General features: G+C 41.0%; 1 protein-coding gene across 4 annotated transcripts in view; it reads right to left on the reverse strand.

Moving 5' to 3' along the window:
* The window catches only part of TRIM55 (tripartite motif containing 55), a 41,577-nt gene that overhangs the window by 2,790 nt on the left and 13,847 nt on the right, over window positions 1–24,940 (reverse strand). The window contains exons 5-10 of one of the 4 annotated variants that reach the window (XM_088022820.1): window positions 18,112–18,345; window positions 17,744–17,766; window positions 17,516–17,640; window positions 15,969–16,201; window positions 14,329–14,581; window positions 12,844–12,931 (exon numbers count right to left, since the gene is read on the reverse strand). In XM_088022820.1, the coding sequence (XP_087878946.1) occupies window positions 12,844–12,931; window positions 14,329–14,581; window positions 15,969–16,201; window positions 17,516–17,640; window positions 17,744–17,766; window positions 18,112–18,345 (956 nt within the window). Of the gene's footprint in view, window positions 1–12,843; window positions 12,932–14,293; window positions 14,582–15,968; window positions 16,205–17,515; window positions 17,641–17,743; window positions 17,767–18,111; window positions 18,346–24,940 lie in introns of all 4 variants that reach the window. The other 3 variants (XM_088022819.1, XM_028108397.2, XM_088022821.1) reach the window with 3 other exon arrangements.

The raw sequence follows: 24,940 nt of genomic DNA on the forward strand, positions 1-24,940 counted from the left end.
AGTAAGGAAAGATGATTATATTTGCAATGCTCATCTTGTCAGAATTGGTTATTATAGGATTTAATTCCTGTGGCATATTGTAATCATGATTATCCATGACCTGCCCAGTGTATCTCCAAGTAGCCCAACTTTATCTATGGCTCTTTCCTAAAGGAAGAATGAGCTAAAGATTTAGAAACCTCCTTTCTCTAAGTACAGCCCATGAAATCATAAGCAGACATTTTTCCTATAGCCTTCCTCAAATAGAATTGTATATACGTATGCCTTTAAATTTTCCAAATGCTAGTTCTCCTCCATCACAGGAAATGCTATTTCTTGGGAATACAGATGTTCCATGAAGCTGAACAAAGGACAGAAAATGACAAGCACTGAACTTCCCTACCTGCTTTTGAGTTTGTCCTGCATTTCAGTCTACTTTGAGATGTATAAAAAGATGAAGAAAGGATTATTAGTCCCTTATTATGTCTACATTTTACACATTTTTCTCAAGTGACCAAACAAACTTACAAACCTCACCTAACACTATGCTGTATCACCATGGGACTTCAGATAATTTGAGAAATGAATTTGAGTCATAAAATACAAGCAGGAAATGGACTAGGGAGGCAGCATTTTCCCTCTCTCAGCTACAAGACGCAATTCAGTCAAGATCCACAAAAGACCATAGAGGGGAGTGACGTACATTTGCTTAGGAGAAAGACTATTTTTCTTAGATGAACTTGATCAGGGATGCCGGGTATTCATGAACCAGATCCACGCAGAAACAAAATCTTTTCCTTGGATTTTTTTTCCTGTTACTATCAAATGTTTTTTGAGAGGAAAAAAAATAATGTCAGATTATGGTACAAGGGTTTTGCTCCGTAGAAGAGTAGGGTGATGAGAGGTTCTTCCACCCAAAGCTGCATGATGTGCTAGCATCATCCTTGACAAATGATGTCATCTAGAATCATTTGTTATTGAGGGGGACTAAGGAGCACGCATTCTTCCAAAGGCTTGTGGACATCTGTCTCTGTGCACAGGACAGTTCCAGGTTATGGACAGTGTTTACTTGGTCTGAACTGTGTGGCTGAGTGGTATTTTGACAAAAACTCGAATTAGTTGCAACATTAAAAAATCAGGAGCAAGGATGTGGAGAAAGAGAAGTCCTTGTGCACTGTTGGTAGGAATGTAAAATGGTGCAGCTGGTGTGGAAAACAGTGTGGCAGTTCCTCAAAAAATTAAACATAGAATTACCACATGATCCATCAAGTCCACTTTTGGGCATATACCCAAAAGAGTTGAAAGCAGAGACTCATACAGATATTTGCGCTATGTCCATAGGAGCACTATTAACAATAACCAAGAGTGGAAGCAACCCAAGTGTTCGTCAACGGATGGATGGGTGAATAAAAGGTAGCATATATACATAATAGAATATTATTCAGCTTCATAAAGGAAGAAAATTCTGACACATGCTACAACATGGATGAAACTTGAGGACATTATGCTAAGTGAAATAAGCCAGTCACAAAATGACAAATATTCTGTGATTCCACTTATAGAATACAAAAAGTATCTAGAGTAGTCAAACTCATAGAAACAGAAAGTAGGATGGAGGTTGCCAGGGGCTGGGGGAAGGGGGGAAATGGGGAGTTGTTTTTTAATGGGTACAGAGTTTCAGTTTTGCAAGATGAAAAAATTCTGGAGATTGGTTGTATAACAATGTGAATATACTAAGACTACTGAACTGTATGCTCAGAAATGGTTAAAATGGTAATTTTTATGTTATGTGGGTTTTGCCACAATTACAAATTAGGGGGAAGAAAAGGAGACTTCGCATTAAAATCTGGATTTGCAGGTTCTCTTGACAAAGCAGAAATGTAGCAATCCAGCACCTGCGTGGAGAGCCCCTGCTCTTTGTCCCCTTGGACTGGGTATGCTCTCTCTCTTTCCTGACTTCCATCGTGCTCACTACTCCCTTTTGCCTTCTCTGCAGCAAGACTGGTTTCAGTGGCCCTTTTTTGTTGTGCTTGTATAGATGCTATGCTCAGATTAAAGAGGAAGGCAAACTAAATCTTGTATTTATGCTTTTATTAACATTTTTCTTTTACCTGGCTTGCTTTTTCATTAATGTTACCTTTTTGGTCTCTAAGGACACACAGACCTATTGCTCTTAACCGAAGGCTACTTTTTAGTAGGAAAGTGTCAAAGAAAAGAGCATGAAATGCCCAATGGAGTCTTTGGCTTGATTTTTATGCTAAATGTGATTTTTTTTAAGCCAATATGCTTCCTGTGGCAAAATTCTTGATAATCAAAGCATGAAACTGCCTTCAGTGCTCAAGTGAAGCCAGGTGTGTCCCTAGGCACTTAGCAGAGGGGATCTAACCGGGTGCAGTTTAGTGAACATGCTCTTAGCGTGGAGGCAATAGCAGCAGCCCCCTTTACCTAAATGCACCCTGCCACGTGATTCACTGACCGAACAAAACCAAACAGATGCTTTCCTGATACTCACTCTGGCACAGGCCTCGGTAGTCACATTTAAGGGGGAAAATATTTTTTTAGCTGGCCCCAAGTGAAAGGGTGAGCTCTCTGATCAGTAACCAGTGCCCTCAGGCTTCCTAGGGGCTCCATGAGGTGCCATCATCTGCTTTTCCCCAAATGATCATTCTCTCCACCTCCAGTGATCCTGGTCCGTTATCATTTACCTGCCTGTGTTCCATTTCCTTAGCTTATCCAGGTGATAGTAATGTATCTGATAAACTGAATTACAACTAAGACATTAATGGATGCTGATGGCTTAATGTACACCCCTGCCACATAGCATGGAAATGTCCATGTCTTATCCTGAGGGACAGCTGTGGTGGACATGGGAGCCACTATGTCAGGCCATTGGAGGATAGTGGGGGCAGTGAGGAAATTTGTGTGCAAGCCCCCACCCTCGGGCCTCCATCTCCTCTCTGCTACTGTGAATGCCAATCACAAATTCAACCTGACAGAAGGATCAGGTTATTACCACCTGTTAAATGCCAGTCCTCCTTGGCCAATTCAAAAGGATCCTTGCCCATCTATAGTGAAATCCATTTGCCTTAAAAGAATGCGGACAGAAGGGATAAAGCTAGACTTGAGGCTGCTGAGTGGGCAACCACCCTGCTTCTACCCTGAACCTGCTAGGCTGGGTCAGAGAATCAAAGCCAGATGCTGGGAACAGGTGTGAGTGGGATTGCTGAGGTCATGCTTAGAATGCTTATTCAGAAAGACTAAACTCAAGCTCTGGCCTGCTCCCTACTTGGCATTCCTGAACCTCAGGCCCTTGGATAACTTAGGCATTATGGATTCCAGACTGGAAAAGAGAGTACGCCCAAGAGCCTGAGCCACGCATCAGTGTCTGAGGAATAAGTGGGGCATGGTCTGTAATTCACAGCCGAGGGTCTAAGCCCTGGAAATTCTGCTGGGCAGGTCTTCCACCATGGGCATTTCTTTCACAGGAATACAGGCTTTTCTGCTTGGTGGTGGAGCAACAGAGATGCATCAGGAAGCATGGAACTGTGTAAATATAGCACAGTCTCCATGAATGCTAGAGGAAGAAGAAAGTAGGTACAATCCAGAAGATCTATAGAAGGAAAACACCCACTAAAAGCATTTTTTTCTTGGGAGGAGCTGCATCCGTACACACTAAGTAAAGAAATGGGTGAAGGGAGGGGCGCCTGGGTGGCTCAATTGTTTAAGTGTCCATCTCTCAATTTCGGCTCAGGTCATGATCTTGGGGCCCAGGGATCCTGCCCTGTGGGTGTCTTTGGGCTCTGCACTCAGCGGGATATCTGCTTGAGATTCTCTCTCCCAATCCCTCTGTCTCCCCCCCCACACACTCTTTCTCTCTCTCACTCTCCAAAACAAACAAATAAATCTTAAAAAAAAAAAAAAGAAATGGGTGAATGGATTTATTTTGGGGGCTTTATTGTCACTAACTGCTGCTTCTTATTAAGGGGAGACCAGAGACCAGAGTAATTTCCTCAGACTTCTGAAACAAAAAGAAATAAAACTCATTCACTTTTTATTAACCCAGAGTAAGATTTATGGCGTATACTATTTGGTTTGTTTCACACATGGTATTTAGGCATTGATGGAGTCAGGGTGGAGAGCAGGAAGAAGCTAAAACGTTGGTATCACAGCCTGGCAAAAAACTTAAAGCCAGCCTTCTTCTCAGATATGGACCTGATGATTGTGTGTTCAGTATAGAGTGTGTGTTCTCACCCACTCTGAAAGAAGTACTGAATTACAAAAAACTGCTAATTAGATCATTAATTCCTCACAGACAGGAGCTTCTGTGCCTTGTGTTAGGCAAATAGGCCCATCAGGTCCTCTTCTAGGGTCTTAGGAGGTTGATAGTATTATTATGCCCAACCTATAGATGAGCCTCAGGCTCAGGAAGGCTGAGGACCTTGCTCAAAGTAACTTTAACGAGAGTGCTGAGAGTGATTAATAGGGACCACAAATCCAAAGAGAAAAGCTAGTGCTGTTGAGTGTGTGAGACTCACAGGAGGGGCCAGTTCCACCACGGGAAGTCAGACTGAGAAAGGCAGGTTGGTCAGCAGTGTGCGGTGCAACTAAAGGATCAGGGTACTGTCAGGCAACGGTTAGCCACAAGCCTGCGAGCAGTGGAGGCCTAGAAATGACCTCTCTCTGCCCTTGTGAAGCTGTGCCAATGCGTCAAGAGTGGTGAATCAAAGCAGGGCAGCCCCTGCTCACACTATTTTCGCTTCAGTCATCAACCCGGGTAAAGTGGGGATTCACTCACTTTTCCTAGATGCGAGGTTGATGTATAGTATATTGCATGCTCACACTCCTTGGTGAAGGGCAAGGGATCACGGGGCTCTAAGCTCCCGCTGCTCTGTGACCTTGAGCAAGTCGCGCATGCTTTATGATCCTCGGCCATAAAATGTGCAAGCATAACGATTCCTATTGTACAGGGTTGTTGTGAGGTTTGAATGAGAGATCCTCTGTGGAAGACTTTGTAAACGGTAAAGCAGCGAACACACATTAGTTACAGCACTGCCACGTGGCATTGGTTTCTCACATGTTTTAACAAGGTGCTGGATTAATTCTTTGTGGGTTGAAGTGGGAGAAAAGGCATTTCATGGAATTCACTAAGATATGTAAACAAAGACAGAAAAAAAGTCCACATTATATATAATACTGGCAAGGGTCTTAGGTTAAATCAGAATAATAGACAGTTTTAAGACACAGGGAGCAAAACTCAATTAGCTATGCCGTAACAACTCCCCCAGAGAGCTCTCCCTGGTGCCTGCCTTACTGTTTTCATAGAATTGTAGGGCTGTAGGCACAGGTTGCCAGGGGAAATGAATGCATTATACTGCTCACACACAACTTATATTTCCCTCTTTAAAATGGATACATCCATTTTAGCTTCGTATTAAAATAACATCTACCAAGCATGCTATTTGATCCTGAGAAATATAGCCTACAGTTTTAGTAGAGATGTTTTTTGTCCTTTTAGAAAAGCCCCCAAATAGACAGTTATTAGGATGTCACTTTCCCACCAGGAAAACAAAACAAAACAAAAGGCCAGAAAAAGAATTGCAGTTGAAGAATACAAATGAAAAAGCATTAATAATGTTAATGTAATGGTCTCATTAAAACTTCCTTAAGAAAAACCTTACTCTCTCCTATAGCTTTTTCTATGTAAAAATGACTGCATTTTATTATCATAACTTCTTATAATTGCTAGAGTTATTAAGTCCTGGACAGTGTTATGCAGTAAATGTAGGCCAGTCCTGAGCCGTGATCAATTTTCTCTCTATTTTTACCAAGCTTAAATTCCAGCACAGTCAGGGTGCTGGCATATCAGGGATTTGTAAGCTTGAATCTCCTAATTTGTAAAAAACACAAGCAGTCACTCTCAGTAGGGATTTCTGCTTGAAAATAATCTGACATCCTGAATCCCTCAATTAAATTTAGAGAACATAGTTAAATTTTCATTCATTTCAGTTTGTTTTGGAAAATTAAATAGATCATTTCAAAGAACACCGGACCCGTAGTCACACTCATGGGAAATCATGTTCTTGGTCTCCTGCTTTATTTTTTAAAATGTTCTGTAATACCTTGTGAGATTAATCTCACTCAGAAAATCAACTTTCCTGCCCTCTAGCCTCCACCATCTCTCACCTCTCAGTCTCAAGTGGCAACTAGAGTTGATATTACCCTGGAAATCAGAATGAATGGTTTGGTCTCAAAGATCATTTGCATGAAAATGATTTCATCTTTTTGCATGTGACACTTGTGGAGACCCAGGGTTCCACATGCTGCTTTTCCTCGGAACTTTGGCCTAATGTTCATCCTGGTTTAGGAAAATATGAATATTTTATAGGAGACCGAATCTTGGGATGATGAGAAATTCGATAAAGTCTTAGATCTGGGGACACATATATTGGTTTCTGAGAACCTAGGAAATAAACCCTTCAAGAAGGGAAAAGACTCTGCTAACCCGTGTTTGTTAAACCATAGGCTGGCTTCCTTCTTTCCTTCCTTCCTTCCTTCCTTCCTTCCTTCCTTCCTTCCTTCCTTCCCTCCTTCCCTTTCTTTTTTCTCCCTCCTTTCTCCTCCCCCATTCTCTCTCTCATGAAATGTTTTTTATTTTTCTCTGGGAGCACCTTTGTAACCTCACAGGATAACATTTATAGTGCCTGAATTGGGGACTAAGATGGTATGGGCTGGTTTTCCTTGGTGACCCTTGCCCACTGGCCTTGACTTCCACACATCCCTTCTGCTATTTTAGAGTGAAGAGCTCAAAGGTGTAGGGGACCCATGTGGTTCCTAGGTTCTATGCCTGAGCCCATGATATGCTAGATAGGAAGAATCTGGAAACACTTGAGACAGTAGAAGGGACCATGTACACCTGCCTGTCAACACTTGGGTTGGGAATCTTGGATCTTCTTAGCCAAGAAGACAGCTTGGTGCTGGAAGTCCCTGGCCCATGATAGGGTAGACTCTGCAGTTCTGTGACAACTGGTTTAGATAAGACAAGGAGTGAATTAGGGCATAAGTGTGTCATGAAAATATACAGAGACATTAGCTTATACAGCAATTTATATCAGAACTAAGTATAGGGCACCGTAGACCAGTGACAACTAGTCATTGAAGCATAAAGTTCAGCCTAGTCACTTAAAAGCATTAGATACGTCAGCTATCTCAGCTCCTGCTATGCTTGGCCCTGTACATTGCTTGGGAAGGAACTGGGGCTATGAGGCCTTCCCCATTGCCAGACACTTGGTACACCTTAAGGATTGTCAGCGCCTTTCTCCTCTAGGCTCTCCCCACCTTTCTTCTAACTTTGCTAAGCTACCTTAAAAGATAGTATGTGTGTATGAGGACCCTCCTTATACCCATTAAAGCAGGCAGACACAACAGAGAGAGATAGAAAAGAATTTTGTTTTGCTTACCACTTATCTTGGGATAAATTCTTCAAGACAATAGAACAATGCTAAATGTGAATGCACCTAACCAGAGTTTCAAATGCATGAGGCAAAAGTGATATAATTTCAAGGATAAATACACAAACCCACAGTTATAATCAGAGATCTAAAACTTCTTTTCTCAGCAATTGCTAAAAGAAGTCAACAGAAAATCAGTAAGGATATCATAGACTTGAACAACACTATCAATTAACTGACCTAATTGACATTTATAGAACACTCACCCAACAACATCAGAAAATACAGTGTTTTCAAGTGCACGTGGAACATTCACCAAGGTTGATTGTATTCTGGGCCATAAAACATATCTTAAATTTAAAAGGATTGAGATCATATAAAGAGTATTCTCTCTCCACAACAGAATCAAACCAGAAATCAAATAGAAGGATATCTGGAAAATCTCCAAATATCTAGAAAATAAACACTACTCATCAACTCATGGGTCAAAGAACAAATCCCAAGGGAAATTAGAAAATATTCTGAATTAAATGAAAGTGAAAATACAACATATCAAATCTTGTGGGATGCAGCTAAAGCAGTGATTAGAAGAAAATTTATAGCATTAAATGCTTATATTAGAAGAGAAGAAAGATTTCAAATCAATAATTCAAGTTTTCACTCTAAGAAACTAGAAAGAGAAGAGAAAATTAAACCCAAAATAAGCATAAGGATGAAAATAATGAAGAGAGATGAATGAAATAGAAAATTCACAAAAAAAAGAGAGAGAGAGAGAAAACCAATAAAGCCAAATAAAACCAATAAAGTAGAGGACTTACATTACCTGATTTAGAGACTTCTATAAAGCTATAATAATCAAGACAGTGTGGTGTTGGTAGAGGGACAAGCATACAGTTCAAAGTAGAGAGTCTACAAGTAGACCTGAACATATATGGTCATTTGAATTTCTACAAAGTCATCAAGGTAATTCACTGGGGGAAAGGATAGCCTTTTCAACAAATAGTGATGGAATAAATATCTATATAGAAAATAAGCAGACAAAAAAAAATCCTCAATCCTTATCTCACAATACAAAAATTAACTTAAAATGATCTTAGATCTAATTTGAGAGTTGACACTATAAAAATTCTAGAAGAAAATGGGAGAAAATCCTTGTGATTTTTGAGTAAAGCAAAGATTTCTTAAAACACAAATCATAAGGGAAAAAATGACAAATTGAACTTCATCAAAACTAAAAATGTTTGCCCTTCAACTGGGAGAAAATATTTGCAAAACATGCTTGATAAGGGAGTTTTATCCAAAATAACATAAAGTACTTTTACAACTCCCTAATAAGATAAACAACCCAAAGAAATTGGGCAATAGTGAACAGATAACTTCATCAAAGAAAATATTAAAATGACTTAGAAGCACATGAAAAGCACTACATCAGTAGTCATTGGGGAAATGCAAATTAAATGACATAGACTACACATCCATTAGAATGGCTAACATGTAAAAGATTGACACAGTACCCACCGGGATGCAGGGAGGGGCTTAAATGCAAAGGCACACGAAGGGCACTTTGTAGAGTAATGGAAATATTCTACATCCTAATTGCGGTAGTGGCTATATAAGGCTACATATTTGTCAAAACTGATCGAACTATAACACTTAGGTATATTTTTAAACCACATATCGTTCATCTCTTCATTCATCTAGTATTCTGTGATTACCTCTACTGTGTACATTCTAAGAATTTGCTCTACTGGGCAGTGAGGTCTGTAAGTGCCCTTGGGTGGATTTTAGAGTTGAGGCATCACGGATTTTATGGAGTTTATGGCTTCAAAAGGGGTAATTGCAGCTGTGTAAACACTCAGCTGAAAGGGTGCCTAGGAAGATATTTGGAAGGGTTTGGGAAATGGATGTTAATGGAAGAGCTTCAAGGCAAGACATGTATTTTGAGAAATGCGATGGGTTGTCTATTTCACCGAAAACCTGTTACTATTGTCCCTTAGCGTGGCTTGTGTCAGGCCTGAGTCTGTAACCCTCTCAGTGAAAACATCCTGAGATAATTTATACAATTCTTAGTACTAAATGTTTCACTCTCCACTGTGTAAATCAATGCATCTTTTCTTTGAATAGTTGCTTCATCTTCCCAGTGAAAAAACTGAGGCTCAAAGAAAGTAAATGCCCAAAGTCAGTGCAGAGAAGTGGCAGGACAGGAACCTAAGTCCTTTTTACTAATTTTATGGATCCTTCCAGTGCCCTAGACTTGGCAGAATTTCTACCCAACTCGTTCATCTATTTTCAGTCTTGAAGAATGGAATGTGAAAAGTAGATGTTCTATTCTTAAACAAGGAGCTATGATACAGTAAATCTTCTAGGTTCTCTTATAACCACAACTTCATACTCTGGTAACCCAACTTCATACTCTGGTGAAATATATGAGTTGAGTTTCTTTAAAGAGGCAGAAATTGCAGCAATTTTAATGTCAAAGTCCCTATCTCCAAAGCAACGGATTCTGATTGGGGTGTGGGGGTGGGGTGAATGGGAGGTCCTCTGACCTTGGGGCAGCTGCCATGGTCCAGCTCAGGTGTCACCCGGAGCAGCTGCCTACTTAATCCACCAAATAGGAAGACATTTCTCTGGAAATCCCTGTTCCCTGAACAGCTCCCCTTAAACACTTTGGACAAATTCTTCCACACAAGGCCACTAAGCCTCATTAGGGAGGGAGGAAGGGGAACAGGGAGGGTCTTTCTTTGTTGCTGCTCCCACTTCTGGAAAAATCTAACTGCCACATATATCCCCAATAAAATACTCAACTGTCTATGAATGTGGGTGGTAGGAGTCGTCCTTGTCTTAGCACCCAGGTGTAATCTGCATGTAAGTTGTATAGGAAGTTCAGGAAGGGCAATGGAGGGAAGCAGACTGGACCCAGAAATGGCCACACAAGGCATGCCCAGGAGGTGAGGCTCACAGAGATTGCTTTCCAAGGGCAGCTGACCTGCCTTCTTCCCACCTTATTACTGCCCTGTCCTCTAAGATTGACTAGGGTGTGATGTCACCTTTTCAAAAAAAAATGTAAACATTAATACATGAAGTAGATCAAATGTTATTTCCCCCAAACTCTCTTTGCATTGACTGAACATACAGCAGGTATGGCCTAGAAAGGTGGAAACTTAAAGGGCAATTTTGCAGCTAAAGACCAGTTCGTGTCCAGGGGATTTCACGGGGTTTTCTGGGAGAAATAGGATGTTACAGGATTCAAAGTGCATCCTGCAGAAGAGTCTCTCTTCTGTGGAATTCAGTTTTGCCACAAGGCTTAAGCCAAACCTTGTTGAGAAATTTATTTTTTTCAAGAAAGAGGGCGGGGAAGGCAACAGGCTTGTCTGATCTAACAAAAAGCAGAATCCCAGTTTGCCACTGATGGGGATTGCCTGTGTGATTAGGTGAAAAGAGAAGGCACGGGATAAAGTGGAGATTGTATGGTATCAGAAATCACAGGCAGCAAAGGCAATGGCAGGTTTCACTGTGTGAATGGCTGTGAAGAAAGCACCTGGAGACAGAACATTTGCCTTCTTAAAAGTCTGAAGGTGACTGAAGTGAGTTTACAGATCAGTAGGTAAGCCTGAAATGCTTGAGATTCTCAGGCAAGCTTATTCCCTGACACATAGTAAAGAGAGGTAAGACCACCTGGGAATCAAGGAGAGCTTTTGTATCACATCCTAAATGTCCAGGGAAAGACTAAGGATAAAGTGTGAAATTCTAATAAGCTAACCTTGCATTGGACAAATACTAATTTAGTGAGTTGGGTTCTGAGGTGGTGAAAGCAAAGCAGGCCTGCAAATAATCCACAGAGGCCAGGAATCTGATACTATGGTGAGGTCTCTATTGATCTGTCCATATTCTTGGCAACGGTGAATGCCAGTCACTTACTCCAGAGTGCTCCCAACTGTCTCCCCCTTATCTTAGCAGACAGGCATGTGAACGTCGGGGTACATGACATGGGCTCAGCGGACGGCGGAAAAGAAGCATGACTCTCCCCCTGCAGCCTCAGAGAAGCATTCTATGGCAACAAAGCCCCAAACCTGAATTCTCAGAATGCAAACTGAACTCTTCAGACAATTATTCAGATCCACAGTTATTCATGATATTCCCATAAAATATGCAGTTTTCTCTCTCCCCCATTTGCCCCACTGAGTCCATGGCCGATGCTTCCACCCACTGCTCTTTGCCACAAATCATGAGCAGACTCTAAGGACACTAGGAACATTTCAGGTACACAGGTTTCTGGCTGACTATTAGACATTGGGAGCAGATCCTAGTCACCCACTGGTGACATCACAGGGACCCATGGAGATCCTACTGTCATTGCTGAACGGACAGCTAATGAGGCAGAAAGGAACTATGATGGGAGCTTCCAGAAGAGTCAATGTCAACCCAGGATAAAGTCAATGAGCCAGAAATAGCTGAGGCCTTTCAGCACCAGTCACCCTGAATTGCTTTTGAGCTACAGGCACAGGGAGCTGGGCCTCAGGTCCAGCAGGGTCATTTACTCAAAAGTACAGGAGGTTTGAATCTTTAAATATTATTAAACTGATAATCTTCAAAAGGCTGTTAAAGGAGTAAGATGTCAGTTCCTATGCAAATCTTGTTAACAGTCATTAAGGAAAGGCTTGGCTATGAGAAAGGCATCTCAAAAATAAAGGCTGTTGGTTTTATGACTTTTCTTTGGTTCTCATTCTTTATGTCTGGTGGATGAACATTGATCTTCCTGCTTTTTATTCATTCAGATCTCACCTGGCTGAAATCCCCTTGATGGTGCTGCACCCAGGATACCTTTCTCTCAGAGATCTCCTCTCTCAGGAAAGACTTTAGAGTCTGAGGGTTCAAAGAGAACTGAGAAGTCACCCGGCCCACCTGCCCACCAGCGCAAGAACTGCCTGCGGATCTTTGACAGGAGTCATCCGGCCACAGCCTGGGTGCCTCTGGTGTAAGCAAATGAAATGTAGCTACTAAATCTATGGAAACCGTATGTATTCCTGAACTAGTCCTTTGCTGGTCCTCCCTCTGCTTTAAGAGCAGTGAATCCTCACAGCACTATTGACGCCTTTTGAAACTGGCCTCCCCTCATGGCCCTTTCGGAGGGTCCACTCTTTCTGGATTACTGAATAATTGCCCACTGAGTCACTGTTCTGAGTCAGGATTCCCCTCCATGCAGCATTAGACAACGGAGCAATTCTCCTCAGGAAGGCACCTTGAGGTGATTGCACTGTAGGGAGCTTGAAGCCATGAGTATTATCTAGAACTTGGTTCTTGTTCAATGGCTGAGCCTCAAAGTTGGGGAGAAATTTATCTTTAAGCCTATAGAGTAGGAACATTATGGAAGAAACCGCATGAGATGTTAGTGAAGGGAAAAGAAAATATTTCCTACCCATTAAAGCAAAAATCAAGTACTGAATCTGACGCCAGATGTAGTGAAGTATAAGAAAAGCCAAAAGTGCTAGGCAGATTGCTAACTCCTGTGAGAAAACAAGAAGAAAGCTTCACTGATATTATCACAAATAATATTTTTCAACATCATTTAGATGGATTTTGCGTTTTGGCTTGGAGCCATATTACATGCTCCTATTATGGGGTTTTGTACCACTGTTTTCAGAAAACAGCTCCTTCTGACTCCAACTTCCACTAAATATGTAAGAAATCCAATTAACTTTCTAGAAATAAAGTTTCCATAAATTTTCTAGAAAACTTTACACTCCACTTTTTAATTGAAAACTACCTCAAAATGTTTCCTCACACCAAACAATTCTTTTTGTCATTTTTCATTTGTGAAAATAAATATATGACACAAATGCATCTTTCTTTCAGTTTACCAAAAATAATTTCCCTTTATTACTTCATGAAATTAAGGTTCACTTGAACAGATACAGTCAAGACAATAAGTAACTTTCTGATTTTTGAAAAATGCTATTTGTTGTTCAGAATCACATCACCCAGGAGCATGGAACCAGGGAGTATTTCTTCGACATCCCATGTCTGGGCAACACTCATATCCACCCATCATTTAAGAATGTTCATGAGTATGGAGCAACCATGAGCATTCTTCCTTGTGAAGAAATTATTGAATATTTCTTCTAGGAACTCTTTGAGCCATGCAAACATCTAACCCATTGTAGGAAAAAGACATGGCCTTCAAAGTACGTTATAAAAAGGTATTACGTGACCCTTAAAAAAAAAAAAAAAACAAAACCCAGTGTAGGAAAACCTGTGCTTTTCTGCTCCCAGCAGCACATGTTTAGGAAGCGCTGGTTTAATCAAGCCAAGACTATCTTTTTCTAGCCATAGCCAGCACACTCCCAGAATCCATGAATCAACCAGAGGTTATTTTCCAGAACGGACTTAGAACTCAGTTCAAACGTGCTCCTTCACGGTTGCTGGGAATGACACAAAAGCGGGGGATTAGTCTTTGGGAGCCCGGGGAGGACACAGAAAAGGCTGAGCAAGGGCAAGTGGCCTTGGCGAAGGGGAACCTGGGCCAGCAGCCAGGCATCGAGAAAAAAGCAGCTTTCGACTGCAGGGACTGCAAGCGTCAGGGCCAGGCGTGCTTGGACCCCCTCCCCTGGGACGCCAGGTGTGGGATCACCACATATGGGTAGAGTGAAGTCAATCTGTTTTCTTCTTTGTTTTACCAGCCTTAAAAAAAAACCAAAAAGCCCCCCCCGCCCCAAAAAAGCCCAAATTGTGGGATGAGTTGTTTCTGTGTTTTTCCCACAGCCAGGGTTTCTTTCTGCCCCTCCGGAAGCCCTTCTTTCTTGCTGTGAGCCCAGCAGGACGCTAGGTGGCGTGGGGGAGCATTCGGACACAACAGCATCAACACTAACCTGAGAAGTAGCTGCAGGTGAACTAGTTTCCTTACCACTCACTGCTGCCCTCTCACCAGCTGCGGCTTCTGCCACTTCTGCCTTCTGCACATTCGGGTCCTCAGAACCGGGAGGCCCTATGTGTCCCAGACCTTCGCTCCCTGGGGTGGAAGGTGGGTTGGTGCTGGCTTGCCGGGTTCGGCCTTTATACCAACTAGGGTAAAACAAGGGATCCGCAGTGTCCGTTGCTGCAGGGACTGGAGTTTCAGACTCTGTGGTCTGCTGAGAGCCAGTGGGGACAACCTCCCCCTTAATCGGGACAGATACATTCAAAGATAAAAAAAAGAGGAGGAAGAAGAAGAGGAAAAAGCAGTTGGTTTTAGTTCCCTTTGGGTTTGAAAACTATGAGCTCTCTGTGCAGTGCCTGATTTAGCGCAAGTTCTAGTTCGTCCCGCCCTCTGCAAGCTCTCAGGGAAGGAGAGCAGCTAGCTCCCCTCCCTCTGGGCCCCTTCACGTGCCCCCTCTTCTTTTCTGCGCTTGTCCTTCACCAGATGGTAGCCTGGACAGACAGACAGCAGATGCCTGAAATGAAGTTTGCTTATAAAATATCTGATATAGGAGAAAGGTCAATCTACTGCCCACGATTAATATTTTGACATTCCAGGTGGGCTCCCCAAACCTCTTTTCTAAAATCCCAAATTGATCTTGTTGACCACATCCAACTCTCATTTAGTTACCACACCTCTTTCAAACTCAGTGCGATTGGTATACCCAGAATTTCAAGATTCTAGGAACCATAAATAGTATTTCAGCCTGGTTTCCTATGGAGACGGAGCATAGAATATAATTCTCTAATTCAGAGTTTCCCCTCTGAGGTTTTGTTTCTATAGATAATTTCAATGCACTTTGAAAGCAGGTGCAAAACCAGGACACCTTTTTGATGAATCTACATTGCCCACAAACTCCACAGGTTGAGACCTCTCAGCTGAAGGTGTCATGACGTCAGCAGAAAGGCTTGAAAACTGGACGGTGACATCTTAGAAACTAAGGGTCAGCCAATCAGATAGAGGATTTGGGATGAGTTATCTCCTAGGAAATTTCTATTAACAATTCTGTTAACACATAATCTCATCAGATGGCAGATACATAGAAAATTAGACGTTGTTTCTTTGCCCACTTAATGAAAGATGTAGTTATATGTCAGGGTCAGTGACAGGGACATGAACTAGCATGACTTCTCTATCTACTTCCTTTATTATCTATAGAAAATTCAAAGTTCTGTAGGTATAGTCATTTTTACTTCTCACCTTAGATTATTTCTCACCCTGTACCCCATATCTGTTTTCAGAGCAGACCCAATCTTCATGACACTGGCTCTCTAGGAACTAACATGTTACACACATACCCCTCACCCATGCACAGAGATTTCCAAACATTGCTTCAGATTTGAGGGTGCTATTGGTGGGGAAATCGTTTTAAACTCGGTCTCACCAACCGATTATAACAACACTGAACCTCGTTGAATCACCTAGAGGACCTCCCCCCTGACGTTGAGACTGCTCTGAATTCTTTTGTCTTTGACTTACAAATGTCTGGACTATAGCTACCCTTTTCTTAAGGCAGAACAAATTGTTTAGGCTAGTCAGCAAGGAGGCACACCTGTGTGTCCTGTAGGAGGGAACTGGTGAATGGTTACCTGTGTCACTGGGGTATCTGCAGCAGGTGGCAGGGCTGGAGGTGACTCTGGAGAGGAAGCTGGAAGTGCCCCTGGGGCAGCCTGGAGCTCTGAGGCCGGCTGAGAGGCCTCCAAGGCTTTCTCCGGACTTTCATCTTCTCCTGATGACTCTGTTCGAACATTTTCTACCTCTTCCACTTCTACTTCCTCCCCTTCCCCTTCTTCTTCTCCTTCTCCCTCTTCTTCATCTTCATCTTCTGGTAAGGTAATGTGTTTTTAAAATCATTATAATTATCACTGCAGCTATGAAATCAATTAATGGCCAGTTCTTACAGCCCTGAATAAGGTCAGGGCTAGGGAAATCTTCTCCATCAGACACTGGACTATGGCCCAAGTATGCCATGCTGGGGCTTGTGCTTCTAGGTAAATGTAGACAGGAGAAATGGGAGGACGGGCCCAACCATCACCACCCTCTTTGTTCCCCTCCCCCGTACAAAGTACAGTCCTTACTACTACCGTGAACTGTGCACCTGACCCCGCCCCCTCCCCCGGCCCTGAGCCTGGTCACCTTTACACCATATTCTGTCACATCTGCAAGCTCCTGGAGGGCTGGGGCTAGGATGGTCACTTATCTCTGTCAGATTAAATAGAAATGCAACTGTCTTCCCTTTCTCAGAAAACATACAAAACCCTGTCTTGTTTTAATGTCTTACCCCCTCTGTTCAGTGAATGCTGACTTTTGCCACAGTTAATGCCGTGACTCTTTTCCTAACACATTGATCTTAATATTCCCTCAGGCAATATTAAGGAGAGACAATATTAAGTCATTTTTTAAAAAAGATTCATCCTGAAGACTTGCTTCTAAAATTACATCTGTACACACTGATAGAGCTTCATGGTTATTAGTGGTCTAGCCGAGGAGTCTTGTCATCTAGATGGGCTAGGATGAATCAAGACATTCAAAGTTTTGGTCAGTTCCAAGGTTATTTTCCTTTTTTCAACTATTTCATGAGGACACATTTCCAAGAAGGCGATCTCTGGGCCAAATGGTAGAGATGCATTTAGAACTCATGAAATACAGCTGGTCACAGAGAGCCAGTTTTGTTTCCAGGTGTGACTTATTCTGTGACTCATTTGCTATTCTTGCCCTCTAAAGTCTGATTAAGTGGATGAGCTACAATAGCCATCCCAATGTCTTCTACAGTTTATTTTTATCTCATCCTTAACCTTGCACTTCATGACACTTCACATCATTGTGGTTAACACCTTGTGTAAGATTGATCTTGAGACATCATCATCACCATCAACTATTAAGTATTTGACTACTCAGAGTCAAATGCCCAATAATGGCATTATAATGGGCACTGTGCTGTGCAAAGCTAAATAAACACTGTCAACCAACTACATGAATCTGTAATGAAATAGAGTTTCACATTGGATTATGATCCTTGTATAATTGTCGACATCCATTCTGGAGGTGATTCTGAATCCCGTCTTTCTCCTGCTGAACCCAGCTGCAGCTCTCACACACCTGCAACTTTGTCCAAATGGTCACAAGAAAAACAAACCTCTGTAAAAATCAATTTCACGGATGATTTTTTCTTCTCTATTGAGGTTGACTGTGAAGTGGTTCATGTTCTCATAACCATGTTCTATTTTCTCCATCTGAAATGCCTTCGATGCTTCAGAAATTCTGCAACAAAGACAAGTTGCCACTTTCTGTCACTGTCTAATGTTTGATAGCCTTGGGTAAAAATGAAAAGTATGCATTTTTCCATAAAATGAAAATTACTTACTTTTGTAACAGGGTTTTGGCATTCTGCGAAAGCAAACAAAAGACAGACCTACTTAAATTCTTTTCATCAAAGACTTAATTCTTTCCTCTGCTGACTCTGAAAATCTCAGAGCTTAGTTTCTAAATGCCATGAATTACTGCTGTTTTATACCAGAACCCTCTTATATTTAAGTGATGTCATGGTCCCTTAAATATATGCTTATGAAGTTGTTTAAAAAGATGGAGACATGAACACATAATGAGCTTATATTTTACTTGGTAAAATAAATCAAAATGAGATGAACAAAAAATAACAAAAATATGATGACAACTACTTCTCCAGCAGCCACCTTCTTGGTTAGTTCTATTAGGTACCAAAAGGAGACTTACCTGCAGAAACACTGCCATTTCTGGCTCATCCATGAACTGGATTCCTGATTCAACCAACTTTGACACGTTTTCCAAATGATCAGAATACTTTTTGATAAGAGCGCGGACATGTTCCAGTTTCTCCTCTTGGGTTCGGGTAATGACTTGCGTCATTTCATTTTTCCTCTCCTCCAGGATGCCATACAAGTAATCAAACTTCTCACAAAGTTCCTGTTTCTGTTTTCTGCAGCATTCCTGTTAGTTGGGTTAGCTCATGTTAGAAAATGTTTGAAAGAGTATCTATTTGGAGAAATCACCTGGAATGTTTTGGGAGATAAGAAAATGTACTTATATAGGGTATTTTTTTCCTTTCCTTGAAGCTGTCCCTTAATTATAGATTCCCATTGTTTTGATGCTTTGAAAAGCTCATATTTATCAAATTTTATACTTAGACAAGCCAAAATCAACCAAATTGGCTAAATGGATCAATGATTTTTCACTATGTTCTTTATAAATGGAGAATTTCATAGAAATTAGGACAGGTTTTTTTAAAAAATCATGTACTGGTTGGGTAGCTTATAGTTTTATATTTTGCCTTTGGGTGAGTGTGTGTATATGTATGTGTGTGTAAGGAGAACACCATGGTACTTCCTGGTTTGTACCCGCAGTCTCTCTCTGCTTCACCTACACTACTCCTGTTCTAGGTTCAGTCCTCCCATTGGAGATTCTGAGGCTTCCCATTGGCCTCTGCCTCTGGAATTTACCTGAAGCAAACCCATACACTACAGCCAAATTCATTTTCCTGGAGTACATTTCCCTGGGGTATGGTGCTTTTTCTCTGACTACTCGTTGCCCAAAGAATAATATTTAAACTTCATAACTGACTTTCCAGCTTCTCCATGACCTGGTTCCAGCTTTCCTTCATAATACTGTACTATTCTTCATCACATACCCTGTATCCAGCAAAAACAAACCACTCACTTTCTTTGTTCATCATTTCCCCTCAGTTTAGAACGTTCTTCCCCAATTCACAGTTGCAAACTCTAAGTAATCTTAAAGACATTGTTGGAATACCACTTCTCCCATAAAATGTTCTTTGATCTCTATGACTGAATGCCATCTTTTAGTTCTTCTGAAATCCGATAATAGTGACCATCAATGGCATACACCTCTATTCACCTAGTCCTCTATTTATCCAATATTGTCTAAGACAGGGAAATACTGGATTTGGTCTTTGATTCCCCAAGAGAAAGGCTGTATGGGAAATCAAACTTGCCCATTTGCATTGTGTGGCCGAGGCATCTCCAGTACCATTTAACTTCCTTCTCTCTGAGTCCATGTTTAAATCATAATTAACTTTCCATTTGGCCCAGTCATTGGCCTTTTGGTTTTTCAAGCTCCAGTAAGCTTGATGTGTATATATGCCAATTTCCTTGGACCTGACCATCTCTGGGTCCAGGACCTCTACAGCTGAGAACAGGCTTTGAGACACTATGATCCAACATAGCTCTCCTTCCCAATGGGGTCTTCTTGGGAATCCAGCCAATTTATCTGACATTTCTGATTTTTGTGACCCTTATTATGTGTTCTTTCATTTTAGTAAACACTGGTCATTTAGGTGTCAAGTATCACTTTTTTCCTATATGTGAGTTTCTTAAATATCTAAAGTATAGTCTCATTAAGGATAGAATCTGGGTCTGCCTAGGACATATACCACTTTGAACAACAGATGTTCAGTATATATGTGTTGAACAGGTTTTTTTAAAACTGTGTTTCATTTTCCCCCAATTTCTCTACTGTTCTTAAAGTAAGGGGAAAAAATGGATAACCTAAACCAAATTGTTGATTATGAAGATACTCCACAAATATGCAGGAAATACACCTCTCCCTCCACTGCCTCCCTTGGAACACAGTCAATTCTCATCATACTTTCTGGCCAATAATAATTCATGAAGGAGATCCAATGATTCTAACCATTTTAGTAATAATTACCAGTTAATGCTGTCATCAACCCATCCATTCATTCATTTAGCAGTCAATTCTTAAGCGTATCATTTGTGTCAAGCACTAGGCAAGGCTCTGGGGACCCAACAATGAACTAAAACATAATTCCTGTTCTCAAGGAGCTCAGGTCACTGAATGAGAAAGACTATGGACCAATAATATAATAGCAACCTAGTAGGCTGAATAATTGAAATATGTTAGAGATTTATACCAGGTTTTATGGAAGCATATGGGTGGGGGACATTCACAAGGAGCAGGGGTGGATGGCTGAGGAAAAGCTTCTTAATGGAAGTGATGCCCAGCTTTGGCCATAAAGGATGAGGAGCAGCAGAGGAGGTGTGAGGAGGGGATGAAAATTCGTGGAGCCTTGACAGTTGTCAAGGTAATAGGACAAGGACTCACAAAGCATGTCCAGACATGGAAATCACTGGGCTTGCCAAATCTGCATCCATTTCCAGCCCTTTGGCTTGAGATTTGGATGATTATGAGGCCTCAGAACTGAAGCCTGTTAGTAGCTTCCCAATCAAACGTTCTTTCACTGTATTGCTTTCTGTTTTAAGCTCACAGGAAACCTTGTGCCCGCTGCATTCCTGAAATATGCCTCTTCGATGTTCAGAAGCTCTCCTGTTTACTGCAAAATATGATGGTTTCTAGCTTATTTTTCTAAAAGAAATTGTGCACTTAAAACATATATAACAAATAGTAAGATGTGATACTGGTAGAATATTTTTGTTTCTCAAAAGTTTCCTCCTATATGATTTAATATGTATGAGAGCCTTCATGGTCACAAAACCCAAATTATTTATAGTGACACTGATGCGAAGTCATGTGTCATGGCTAGTGTTTTATTTAGTGGCTAAAATGAAATAACCACTTTATTTTTACATTATTTTCAATTCCAAGTATATTTTATTTCCATTTGAGTTTTCTAATGGTTTTTACTATATTAATTTTAATAAAATTACTATCATTTTGATAGCAACTATTATTTACTTATTTACAGTGTATGAAATGCTACCCTGTGTGCAGTTTATGCTTGATTATTATTATTATAAGATTAAATGCTGTATAAAACCCTTATAATATTACCTGACACATTATGGGTACTATATCAGTGCTTATTAAATTTAGATCCAATTATCCTTAATTTGAATTATACAGTTGTGGAATTTTGAAGTTGCATGGAATATCAGAAGTAACCTGCTCCAAAGCAATCATTTCACTCATGTGGAAACTGAAGTTCAGCAGAGTTAAATCATTTTCTCAAGCCATTCTGCCATTTATTGTTGATGTCTGGCCTAGAGCCAAGGGTTTTGAACTCCTAGGTTACAACTACTCCTACCATACCCTGCTGTGAGATACTGGAAAGTAACTTGAAAAAAATTTTATGTGAACTACTGTGAACCAAATATATGTCTTTTAACAAATCGACTCTGCAACAAGTAGACTTTTAAAGAAACCTCAAATTGTTTCAGAATTATATTCATTAGTTTATTCCTTCAGCAAAATTCACTAATTACTATGTGCCAGGCATTAGAAGATCTAAAAACCTGCTATAGTTTTTCCGGTGTTCATGAGAAGGGTAGAAAAATTATTATATTTTCTAACAAAAAAACCTTCACTTCTTTTTTTTCTCCTGCTTAATGTGCCTTTAGTATAATTCTATGCAAAATATAGTAAGAGTCAGAAAAATCTGTTTCTGAAATAGGAAAAATATGCTTCTTGGAAGTATGAAACTCATACTTACAAACTTTTAGAAATGAGCTTAAGATGTTCAGGTTAACCTAATGTCAGATTCAAATGAGAAATACTCCATGAAATTAAAATTGAATTGACTAAGGTGGGCGCCCTTCCATCCTTCTGGACTACAAGACCTTCAAAGTTCTATGAAAGTCAGTTAACAACAAACACCTCGGCTTATCAGCTCATCCTCTGAAGTAATTAGAGAAGAGGTATATGCTATGAAAGAAAAATATGCTCCTAGAGGCCAGCTCGCTAGTGATAGTGATTACTCTGAATTTCAGTACCTACTGTGCCTTTGTAAATATGGATCTGAAATGCTTTCAACAGTGACTTTCTAGTAACCTGAAAAATGTGGACTTCTGCTTCATCAAAACATCTGCAGGTAGCATACTTGAAAGGATGATTGTTACCTGCACAAGCATGAGAGCAGCCATCTTTATCTCTTCTCCACAAAAACATCCTCACCTCAAAGATTTCTTTTTGCTTTTAACATTCTTTTTCACTTATTTCAGTTAAAAGCCTTGTTTAAAAAAAAAGGCTTCAGTAAAAATTCTTGGCTGTGTACCCTCTCCATACCCCCACTTCTCTGGATAGTAATTGAATCAAGATGTATACTTTTTGAACTTTGAAGTTTATTTTTTCAAATATTCTCCATTTTCTTCCTTTTGATATCTGCAGTTCCTATGTCCTGTGTGTGTGTGTGTGTGTGTACACGTGCCCCTGTGTGAGCATATTTAGCAGTTGAAAGAACTTCCATCATAAATGCACTAGGTATTTGCTCCAAGCATATTCTGATGCATAGCCTCCACTGCAGTATGACCTAACTCCTAGGTCTGCCAGGACAGTTAGAAGAACCAAATAAAAGTTGTCTGTAGTCCTTGAATGAAAACAAGATTCATCCCATCTCTAAAGTGAACCCAGTAGGGATGCAATATACCAATAAGTGGTGATTTTATAAAGGGAAAACTATGCTGTCCATATTAAAATGGTAAAATGATGACAGGTGGAATATCTGTTTCAACCAATGTCATAATATCCGGCTAAAAAGAAAAATATCAAGTAATCATTTGGTCATTTCCTTAGAAGTGAGTAGGTAACCTTTAATATTTATCTAAAACCCATTGTTTAGTTCTTGCTTTCATAGAAATGTTAAAACTGACAGACTCTAATTTTTAGCCTCCTTTATCTTTTGGTAGCAATAAGATGCAGTTGCAAAGAGAAGCATTCCATGGAAAAAATCAACAACAATCTTCTACTAAAGCGTATAGAGCCTGCCACTCAAAGTACCGTCATTCCATTGTTTTTAACGGCCAGATTTTCAGTGGCTCACCTTCTTCCCAAGCACTTACTACTCTCTGAAATGATCTTGTCATTTATTGGTTTTATTGTCTAACTCCCCTCCTAGAACAAAACCTTCCTGAGAGCAGGAATCTTTTCCGTTTAGTTCATCACCACTTCCCAGCATTATGTGTGCAGAATATGGCATAGAGTGCACCCATGAGAAAGATGGTCTGAATGACTGAGTGAATGAATGAAATATGACTTGTATCTAGGGGTAATTCAGTCCTCAAAAGTTTCTATGTTCCCAGAAAATAGATATGTAAGTAGATAGTCCAAGCCTCTGCTTCATTCAGAGAAAGAAAACAACAAAAAGGGGCGCCTGGCTGGCTCAGTTGTTAAGCGTCTGCCTTCGGCTCAGGTCATGATCCCAGGGTCCTGGGATCGAGCCCCGCATTGGGCTCCCTGCTTGGCGGGAAGCCTGTTTCTCCTCCGCCTCCCACTCCTCAGGCTTGTGTTCCCTCTCTCGCTGTGTCTCTATCTGTTAAATAAATAAATAAAATCTTAAAAAAAAAAAGAAAACAACAAAAAAACAGCTATGCAACTGTAGGGACGCCTCTTAGGCTCAGGACAATTTTCTTATTTGTACAGTAAGGGATGGGATTGGGTGATTCCAATCCCTTCTGACTCTACAGTTCCAAGACTCCACGACTTGAGGTAAATGTAGAGATATTTCAGAGTCTTCAGGCTACAAAATGTCTCCTTCCACTACTGGCAAGTTTCAGAGTGGTCATCTCCAGCATGAAGACATTAATTATATGTCCTGGCCCTGCAGTGTCAGTCCCAGCTTGGGAATGTGCCAGGGTTACGAGAGGAAAACCTAAGACAATTGGAACCGCTGCTCTTACCATGTAAGGAACATGCCTCTGGGACCAAAATAGAGCTGAAGATAAGCTCTTCGCCCCAGCACTTGTCACTGAGCAACTGGCTCTAGCTGGCTCATTCACATACCCCCCACATTCTTCCAGCACTCATCGACACCCACGCTTGTTTGGTGCTCCCGCTCTGGGTCTGGGAGTGCACGCTCGGCTTCGTTTGAAATACACTACTTCAGAACTCCCTTCGTTAAGCCCAACAGAGTTTTCTCTCCCCACCATCCCCAAAAGAAGAGGGGGGAAAGCAGACAGCAGGTTAATAACACTAAAGAAAGAATTATCTTAAGGTAGGAAGATTCTCCTGAGGAAATCAGCCAACCCTTTGCTCGTAAAGCCTCAATTCCTAGCACTTGGGAGAAGTCCCATGAGCGCAGACGACGAGAAGCTGGGTCTCTGCCAGGCTACACTAGAGAAGACAAAGGAGAATAACATGTCCCTTCCAGGCACAAGAGATAGAGTTCAGCTCAGCGAAGCAACTCTACCCAGCGACCATGGGGCTCGGGACTCCCAAATTCATACTGTTTTCCACTGTATCATGTTGCCAGCCACTTCATGTTAGAGGAACAATTATGTTCTAATTTATGGGATCTCTAAAGCTTACTCCTGGGGTGTCTGTCCAGAGCATTTAGAAGCTCCTTGAGTAAACTCTGTAAAGCAGAGAGCCCTGCTTTACATGGCGAGTTGAGCAGTTGTTTAATTTGCTCCTGTCCCGAGTGCAGGGTCAACACGTTTCCCAGAAGAGCCTTAGCCAATATTTTAAGTTACCTCCAAGCCTCTTAGATCAAGAATAGGGTTAATATCTTCTACCGTTCGTGTTCAGTTTTTCCGTCTGAAGGGGGTTGCTTAGCCTCACATCATAATCGACCAAGACCCTGATAGTCTTATTCTGA

The sequence above is a fragment of the Eumetopias jubatus genome, unplaced genomic scaffold (assembly GCF_037043125.1).
Source record: "Eumetopias jubatus isolate StellerSeaLion01/CBP00866 unplaced genomic scaffold, mEumJub1_p1.0 scaffold_4, whole genome shotgun sequence".
NCBI classification, from domain to species: Eukaryota; Metazoa; Chordata; class Mammalia; order Carnivora; family Otariidae; genus Eumetopias; species Eumetopias jubatus.